Source organism: Psammomys obesus, unplaced genomic scaffold, assembly GCF_907164565.1.
Source record: "Psammomys obesus unplaced genomic scaffold, mPsaObe1.curated_primary_1811, whole genome shotgun sequence".
Taxonomy (NCBI): domain Eukaryota; kingdom Metazoa; phylum Chordata; class Mammalia; order Rodentia; family Muridae; genus Psammomys; species Psammomys obesus.
In genome coordinates, this window is record NW_026585686.1 from 6,049,255 (window position 1) to 6,059,254 (window position 10,000).

A 10,000-nucleotide genomic window follows, 5' to 3' on the forward strand; every position below is an offset into this window, starting at 1 on the left:
AAGTCATTTTTTTTGTAAATGCTACACATCTTCCCAGAAACGCCATTAATGTCATTATTATTATGTTTTAACAGCAAAAGACCCAAAACTATATCCATAGATGAAAATATGGAGCCAAGTCCTACAGGAGACTTTTACCCCTCTCCAAATTCACCAGCTGCTGGAAGCCGAACATGGCACGAAAGAGATCAAGGTGGGTGAGAAGACACCTCCAAGGGGCACCAGGGTGTCGAGCATTGCTTAGTTCCCGTGCTCTTCATCACCCTTCCTGGGGTGCTAATATGGACTATTATACTGAAATAATTTCACTAAGATTCTTACTAAGATAATTTCACAACAGAAGTAGTCAAATGTTATCAAAGTTACAGAGATCCTGGTTTATTATACCTTAGTTTTCATACAAAATGGTCTTTCAGGGCCCGCAATCATGTATGCAAACGACTTGGGCCTGTCAACACTGGGCCAAGAGTCTCGACAGAGTGGCAGGTTCAGACTCAGTGAGCTCCCATTGTTCTCTCCACCGGGAAGAACAAACTTTAGGCAGTTGGCAGGTATGAGAAATCTCATTTAAAGGACAGCTGGCAGGTGGGAGAATTCTCACTTAAAGGAAGCAGTGGTTCCTCCTGGAAGTGGGTGGAGCACAGATAATAGTTGAAAGTGTCATGGAAGAGATCCTGTCTCAGTTAATCTAGTTGCTTCCTAGGTAGAGCTATGACTCAGTTCTAGGATAGTTGAGGAGAAGAAGAATAACTTTACATAAGTACGATTTAGCTTTCTGAGTTCTCACGTGGTCTTTATTCAGGAAATGCATCGGATCTTCTGTGTGTTTTTCTTCAATATCACATATTCATGTCTTTCTGCACAATAAGGAGATACTAAAAGCATGGGAAAGACAAATCAACTAGTTACAACTTTTGTTGGTTTGTCTGTACATGTGTGCAAATACGTTTTTATAGTGGCACCATAAAAGATATTTGTAAATTTCTTTTAAATCGGGTGTGTATGTTTAAAAATGAAAAAGGGTTTTCAGCCTACTGGTTTTCAGCCCAGGGTGTAGGGTTTTTTTCTTTTCTTTTTTTTTTTTTTGTCTGTGAGCTTGGGAAGCTGTATGCAGAGAATTGTTAGCAGACAGCTGACCCTAACCCTAACCCTAACCAATGCCACTTTCTTACCAGGATTTCATTCTTTCTACTCAGAAATTTATATTGAGTGACACAGGGTTTCCTTCGTGGAGGAACTGGACTGGCTGTTGGGTTACCCTTCACATGTTGATATTTTTAAAAGACTTCTTTTTAAGAGATTTATTTATCTTTATGTTATGTGTATGAGCACCTAGCCTGTATGTGTGTGTGTGTGTGTGTGTGTGTGTGTGTGTGTGTGTGTGTGCGCGCGTGCGCGCGGCATCTGGGTACCAGGTGCCTGTGGAGACTAAAGAGGCCATCAGATCCTCTGGAACCGGAGTTACACATAGTGTGATCTGCTTTGTGGGTACAAGTGCCCTAAACTGTGGATCCATCTCTCTAGCCCCTCATTTAAATAATTTAACTAGTAAAGATACGAGGGACAGGGGACAGTTTGGAGCATACCAAGGCATGGGAGGCACTGAGGTGGGGAGGCAATGCCAGAATGGCCATTTGGGCTTTGAGATTCATTCTACTGATGGGAAGGAAAGTGAGGGTGTGACAGGTTCCTTTTACAGAAGGATTGGAAAATCAGTTGGAGACTTTGGGCTTTGCAACCCCCTCTCAATCTGTTCTTCAGGCGGTAGGAACATGTAATCATGATGCATTGTTTCATCCTTCTGCTTCATCTCCATCAGTAACCCCCCAGTGTTCTCAGGCAAAAACCACCTGTCCCTCATTTGACCACAGGCACACAGTGTGCTTTTCACTCCTGCTGGCATCTGGACCTACTGCTTTGCTTGGGTTTGGGAGTGCCATGCCCAAGAACTTCTTAGAAGCCATACCTTTGAAGGGTTCTTTCCTACCTCTTCATCTGGCAAGTTTGTTTATAACTTTAATGGTCCGTGATCCACTGACGAATTTCAGTCTAAATTAGTCCTTCCTGCTTTTGTGCCTTGGCAGCCAGTATTGCTCCTTCATTGTATTCATAATACGTGATTCTGTATTTATTTGTTGGAGGAGTTATTTAGATATATCTATACTTGGAAGGCAACTGTTTTGATCGTGGCTGTCATTAGCACCAAAGGTAACAGTGATGCCACAAGGCCACAGTTAATATTGGTCAGATAAGTGAGTCACTGATAGGCATCCAGCTTCAGGCATGAAGGCAGGAAATACCAGAGCTATAGAAGTAAGAATAAAAATAAAATCTACAGATCTTCATGCATTATTCCTTGTTTTACTGACATTGTCACTTTATTCTAAACAAAGCTCTATTTTCTCTGTCAAAAAATTTTTTCTGGGACAGATCCTATTGGTAGTAATAACAACATTCAATACTTAAGGATGACTGTGTTGATTAAGTGTAGGTGTTCTTTATTATAGAGTGTGTCACTTTGTAAGAACTGATCGTTTTCCTTCCAGCTATTCAGGAAAGCCAATCTCACATCGTATTATAAAACATTTTTGAAAAGTAGAAGGGAAACTGTCACTCTCTCCCTTTGTAAAATCATTGCATTGTCTTGATGATTTTCTATTGTCAAGATGACTAAAACTATCGGAGAAGGCTGTAAAAGCAAATTATAGCAAGAGTAAGGAGGAATGTTCCGTTCTCTTTACATTGCCTAAAAACACCTGTCACTTGAAACGTGAAGACCCTGAGGACTTTGTAAATGTGCACAATAAGCCGTTGAGGGAAGAAGACTCAAACCACAGTGAAAAAACTGAGGCCAGGACAGCACTGTCTTCACATGCTTGCTAAGCCCAACATGAGGATTTTTCTTCTTATAAAAAAAAAAAATTAAATTTGCAAAATGAAATGCCTTGCTGCTGTTTTTGTCCATCTTCACTCCATTCTTTAGGCACCTTGATTTGTTGTGAAGGTGAGTTCTAAGGCACTGGTCAATGGCAGCAATGCTGTCTAGTGCTAGCGCCTTCCATTCCTTTCTCACACAAAGCCCTGTGTAGTACTCAGTGACCCTCGCTGGTTGATCATCAAAGGCCTCTGTTTTTCATTGGCAGAAATGCTAAAAATTCATTATTATTCCCTGGATATCTGCCTTAATCAGTGATTATTAGCTGTCTATTAAAATCTCTTCTGGATAACTCTATCAAAGCTGAATTTTGAAATATAAGATTAAAAGGTATGAAATTATGGACAGTATGCTCATAATGTTTTTTATTCCAAAGTTAAAATAAATGACATAATGTTACCAAGTTATTATTCCTGTTTTATTTTAAAAAGAATTTATATAAAACATTCGTACCAAATCTAGTTTTCATGTGATGACATATACCTGTATACTTTTTAATAATTTATTGCAAAACATTTTAATTTTGTGTTCTTTCCAGCACAAAGTTACTTTTTCCAGTTATAAAAATTATAGTTCATAGCTTTGCAAAGGTAGACAAGACTTTTTAAAGTAGGTAGTATTTAGTAGTATTAAATATTTGATAGAGGACTATATGATTTGCTTAAAGTTTCTTCTCATGGATAGTGATAGAAATTAAATTTGTCAGTATCAATGTCAGGCAATGGTGGCATGCACCTTTAATCCTAGCACTCTGGAGGCAAAGACAGGCAGAGCTCTCTGAGTTCAAGGCCAGCCTGGTCTACAGAGCACATTTCAGGAAAGCCAATGGCTACACAGAGAAACCCTGTCTTGAACCCTCCTCTCCCACAAAAAAGAAATTGTCAGTATCGAAGAAGAAAGTAATAGGGGACATGAGGAATCTGGAGTAACCACTGTATTCCTTTCCTAAGGGCTGGAGCATTTCCTTTTCTTAGTCTCTTTTAGGCCTGAAACTTCTGACTACCTCGTTTTCCTTTTTTCTGGGGGTGGGGGCCATGCCGAAGATACAGTCCAAGGCCTAGTACCTACAGTAAGTACAAGCAGTGTACCGCTGAGCTACAGCCTCAGACTTAAGTATTTCTTTTTGTTATTGTTTTATTTTTTTCATTATTATTATTGTTATTTATTACAATTTATTCACTTTGTATCCCAGGGGTAGCCCCCTCCCTCATCTCCTCCCGGTCCTACACTCTGTCTTTCTTTTGGATGCTTTTTATTTTTTAATCATTAAGATTTTAATAATTAAGTTCGTAAAACATGCAGGCTGGACATGTCTTTGATTCCAACATTTTACCCATGAAAACATCTCCTGATAACTTGTCTACGTTTAATTACATTTCCCTGAGTCTACTGAGACACTTGATTCCTAGTAACTTCTCTAAAAAGGACTAAATGACCCCTCTAACACAAGATGAAAATTGATGCACATCATGGTTTTCCTCTACTTCAGGTCACTTTCATGAAACTAAATTTGGTTGTATTCTGATGTCCAATAATGTCACAGACTGACTGGTTATTTACTTGGACATTTGTGTGTGTGCTTGTATGTTAGTGTGTGTTCTTGAGAGGCTATCTCTGGCTCCCAAGTGTCAGGATTCAAGGTATGTGCCACAATGTCAGGCTGCTGTAACCTTCAATAATAACCATCAAGGTCACCTTGCCCTTGCTTTTTGAATACCCATGGAGTTGTCTAATTCTAAATGTAAAAATCAGGAGAGTGTGATCCATCGTACATTTGTGATACAAAGTTGAAAACTTCTGAATGGAAAACTTACTGGCTTCTCAATCTGATTAATAATACGGTCACTTATAATTTTAGATAAAATATAAACTTAAAAGGACTTATTATACGGTAAATTTTTATTAATTTTTATGTGTTTAGGACTGAGATAATATGACTCATTAACATTTAGCAAATTCCTATCATATGATGAGAATTTTTATAGTAGGCACACAAATATGATTGATTAAGTTGCTAGCTCTGGATCTGCTGAACAGAATAATATTTCTTATTTATGAAAAAGGGCTTAACCAAAGATAAATAAGTAAAGCAGGTTACAAGAGATTACCTTTATGTTGTGGAGCTAACTTACTTTTGAAGCACCATGAGCTATAAGCTTTCACACAAAATCAATAAGGTAGCATCTTAGAAAAGTTGGCACCACTTACATACTTATATGTAATTAGAATTAGTTAAAAATTTAAACTGAACTCGTAAGACTACATAGAGGTCATGTTCCGATTACAGCAAAGTTCTAGGAAATGCAATTATTAATTTTTTAAAAATATTCACCAGCAGAGGATGCAGCTCAGTCGTAGGTAGAATGCTGGCTGAGCACACACACATTCACGCATACAACACATGCAAGTAAGTCGTGTCATATAAAAAAGCCCCTCCAGCAAGTCCTTCCTTTGCTCTGTCTCTAAGTTCCTGCCATTAACTTCGCAAATACTTCCCTCAGTGAAATAGTCTCCAGTGTGCTAGCCTTCAGTTTGCACTTTCTAGAGCTCTCTGAGGAAACAGTGTTAGATTTCAACAAATGAATTCAAGCAGAGGGCCTGCAGGAAGAGTGGGAATGGGAGATAAATGTTCTCGTTCTCTCTCGAGCTAAATCAGGAAATCAGTGTGAGAACATGGAGTCAGGTAGCACGGGAGAGAACCAGATTCAAGACCAGCCCTGCTTAATGTGAGTTCAAGGATTGTTCACAGGTGTGCTAGTATCAGTAGTCAACTAAGTTTGGAAAGTAATAGCCTAACTCAATTTAAACTGTTTTTTTCTTTGCTGAGTGCATATGTGGAATATTTAATATACTGTTGTGTGCTGTTACTTTCCAGGAGAGGCTGCTGACTCGATTAGCATGCTTATTATGTGTGTGAATTCAGAGGCCTCGCTCCCCCACAGTGGGAGGAGCTAGGGGGAGCATTAAGTCCAAACTTTGGGAAAGTGCCAGAGCCCAAACTTCTGTTTGATGAAGGCTGGAATCTCAGGGTTTCTGTGAGCTTGGGAGCTAAGTGAAGCCACAGCTTTCACGCTTGGCTGGGTGGCTGTTCTCAGGGAGTCATTAACGTTAAGGGCGGTCCTGGAGAGGGCAGGGAGTGACCTGGCAGGCGAAACTTTCCAGCCGCCTTTGGGGACCCATTGACCACCTTCTTAGAGTTGGCATCACAAGAATCAAATAGCAAATCTTTAAATATCAGTTTCGTTTAACGTGAAAAATAAAAACAGAGGTAATAATCCTTTGGCAGGATGAGTATGTGTAGAAGCAGGTTTGAATTTAATGTTTAAGGCCCTGTTTTAAATCTAACTTCTTCAGCTTCCTAGAAGTCTTGGTTTGTAGCTGAGCTCTTCCCCACCTCACCCTGTGCCACTGTGGTATCAGAAAGCCAGTCTCAGAGACCCCCACCAAGTGTGGATTATTCCTTTCAGCCACACTGCTGAGCTTGGGGGGTTAAAAAGAAAAAAGAAAAGAAAAAAATCACATGACCATCTTCAAAAACAGAAAGGAGAACAGTAAATTGTTCCTGAAAGCTCTTGTTAAGAGTTCCTCTTGTTGCCTGCTAATTAACAGATATCTGTCTGCCTTTCATGTGCTTGAATGGAGACAGGCATGTTGGGTGGGGCAGGCTGTGTGCATGTCCCAAGGGGCTGTACTGGTTAATATGGAAAAGTTAAGCTCCCAGTTTCGTGCTCTGGAAACTTAATGATTTAAAAGCACCAATTTTGCAGAAAAACCTAATACATAATTAGTTCCAAATAATAACAGCTTTCTGTTTGATAACCTGATGAAGCAGATTAAAATTGGCACATAGGAACCCCCAAAGCCCCCGAGCCCTGGAATGCTTCACAGCGTTCCGTGGCATAATCAAACTTTTTGCTTTAAATCCTTTTACGTGTTGATTTACTGTTCAAGAGTGTTTTGGAGATGTTTGGAAAGTCAGAGTTACTAGACTAGTGATAGCCCACACAGTGAGAGCCTGATTTTCTAGACAGATGACAAAGCACTGGAACCCTCCTCATACATCATTCAAGAGAAGTGGAGTGGGCGTCTTGCCTCCAGCTTGCAGGCCCTCTTCAGGGAGAAGGGGACCCAGCCAGGTTCGCTCACAAGTCTCTCCAGGCAAATGGTTTTCCTGGAGAGCTTCCCCATTGATCCTGTTAGGCACTGTAGAACAGAAAAGAGAGAATGGAAATAAACATGAATTTTCAGGGTTCTGAAAGAATTCCCAAAACACAATTTTATGTAAAATATGTAAATATGTGTACATAAACCCCAGTTATTAATGATAGGATTAGATATTTTTGACTGAAAATGTTACAAGTATGAGGAGTTTGAATGAATAAATGAGGAAGCTGGTGTGAAGCAGGTGACTGGGTACAATTTTTAAAGAGATTTTCTGCTATGAAAAATATATAAAGAGAAATCTGAAGCTCATCTACATAATCCATTATCCTTGTAAACTGTTAATACTCTAGTTTTGTGTTTTCTATTTTCCAGCAGTTAAAAAATATCTTAAGTAATTCATACCATTTACTTATATATAGACTTCTAAGAGTTTCTTACAGGTTTAAAAACACATTTGCCATTATTAATTTAACAAATACAGCCCCTTAATAATAACCCAATATACACTCCAGGTATAGACCTCATCCTATCTTGAAGATTCTTTTTGAGTAAAAATTCTAACATTGCCGCTAGCCATGTTTTATTTATACTTTCAAATCTGTATTTATCCTTTACCAGATACCCTCCCCCTTCCTTTTATCATTAATTAAAGAAACCATAAAAACTTAAAGTATATATATACTTTAAATATGTATATATATGTAAATTATATATATATATATATATATATATATATATATATATATATATATATGAGAAAGTCAAGGTTCTGTCTTTATTCGAACCTATCACTTATTGAGTACTTAATAACTGTCAGATGCTGAGTTTCCAATAGCTTTAAATCTCTTGAAAATCTCGCCTCTGGTTCCAGAAAAGGCACCAGATTGGAAGGCCTGATTTTAATCCCCAAGCCCCACAGAGAAGAAAGAGGGAACTGCCTCCTGCACATTGTCCTCTGCTTCTGTAGGCTTGCATACACTCTCCAAATAAATAGTACAAAAAAATCTTATTAAAAGGCCCACCCTAAGGCTTAAACATTGAATATTAACCATTGTGTCAGTGGTTGGAGTTTTTCCCATCTGTAGAAAAACAAACTTAGGTACGAAGGTTTCTGTGTGTCCAGTGTTTCAAATTTTAATTCAGTTGTAGTCGGAGAGTTTGGCAGGGTCAGTATTCATGGCCTTTGAAAATCTGAATCGCTTCTAGAAATACTTCATGATGTCATAGCGGAAAATTCCACACCTGACTTCATGTTTTGGGTTGCAGTCTAAACATACACACACACTAAAAATATTGTAGAAAGCTGCCTTGAGGGTAAGTGTATAAAGTGTATATGCATAAATGAATTCATGTTTAGACTAGAATTGCATTCGAAGATATACCATTATATGTGTGCCAATATCCCAAACTCTGAAATTCCAAACCTCTGGCCCCAAGCATCTCACAGAAAGGACACTTGACTAAAAGTTTTAGTTTTAAGCTTTGGGTTACTGTGTTTGAATTTTTAAGCTTTCATTAATGTAGATAGTTTGAAAAATTCAAAAGTCTTTCATTTCTTAAGTTAGCTTTTAACTGTTTACTTTGAATGTTCTCACTGAATAGCATAATAATTGGATTGTTTATGTGCTTGGAGGCACTGAATGTTTTGCCTTATACTTCAGGAATGCCCAAATCTCACAAATACGTGTCCCATCCTGTTCCATTCTGCTACAACCAATGATTGATAGAGATTGAGTTATTATACAGAACCTTGTTATGGGATCAGTGTCTTCTACTTTGAAAACAAATGACTCAGCCAGACAGCAACATTTATTTTCTCTAAGTGACTGGGGGCCTACCAATAGGAGACCATTATCCTGTGACAATATTCTGTTTCACTGACATTATCTCGAAAATGTAATTGGTCCATTACTAAATAGAGGTTTTGTTACTGATCAATTTCACGTGATTTCTAAAACCATTAGGATAATAAATATGCCATCCCAGTAATTTTGTTGACAGAATGTTTTTTCCTTCATTTACATTTGTTGGATGAAAAATATAGATTTAAACACTACAACTTACACTAGCTGTGACTACTTTTCCACTGTAAGAGACAGGATTTATGCACAGCAATCATGTTTGCGTTGAGCACCAAACGGATTTTCACGATTTTCTTTTCCACTTGCTAAACTATATCAAATCATAATTGTTCCCAAACAATTGGTTCGCTCTCTCAGGTTTTATTTGAAGTCTGGTCCGGGTCATTTCTAGGACTTGGAGGCTTTTTTGTAACTAATGTAGCACATCCGTTAAACTGCCCTAACTTACCATTGTGGAAGACAGCAGGATCCACAGCTGTAGGATCACTAGGGTCTTGCAATATAAGTGTTTCTAAATGCGTGGCTGTTTCCCAAATGTCCACCTCCAAAAAGTCATCTGTAATCTTGTTAAATTAGAACACTTCCAGTATCTTCCTGACTTTTACAGTTAAGGTTACAGTATTGATTTTATTTTATATCCATGGCTCTCAAATGTTCAACACTAACAAGACCCCAAGGCTAGAACTTCCCCCAGAGACAGCTGAATCTAGCCACTTATTTATCTCTGCTGATGCTCAACAAGGGAAGAGAATGTGCTCCACGTCCTGCATATTTGTTTTGGTGGGTTTTTTCCCCTTTCAAATTATGTTTATGGATATTACTTGAGATCCTTTATAATTGTCTGTTAAATTGGCAATAGACAAAAGCAGTTTGAAGTGTTTTTAAAAAGCAATTTCATTTATCTGGTATTCATTCCTGTAGCACTGTTCTTTATTATTCAAAAACTTTTTTAAAAAGCTGTTTCAGGAAGGTATTTTTGAGTTTCAAAGCAAATTCAGCTTCAGCTTTGCATTGGATAGAGGTGTAGCCTAAATACCTT

The 10,000-nt window shown here is 38.2% G+C and overlaps 1 protein-coding gene across 5 annotated transcripts in view; it reads left to right on the forward strand.

Annotated features, from left to right (window-relative positions):
- Window positions 1-10,000, forward strand: part of Nfib (nuclear factor I B) — a 217,795-nt gene that overhangs the window by 157,048 nt on the left and 50,747 nt on the right. For all 5 annotated transcript variants that reach the window (XM_055629813.1, XM_055629796.1, XM_055629806.1 and 2 more), the window contains one exon: window positions 75-193. In XM_055629813.1, coding sequence (XP_055485788.1) covers window positions 75-193 — 119 coding nt within the window. The remainder of the gene's footprint in view (window positions 1-74; window positions 194-10,000) is intronic.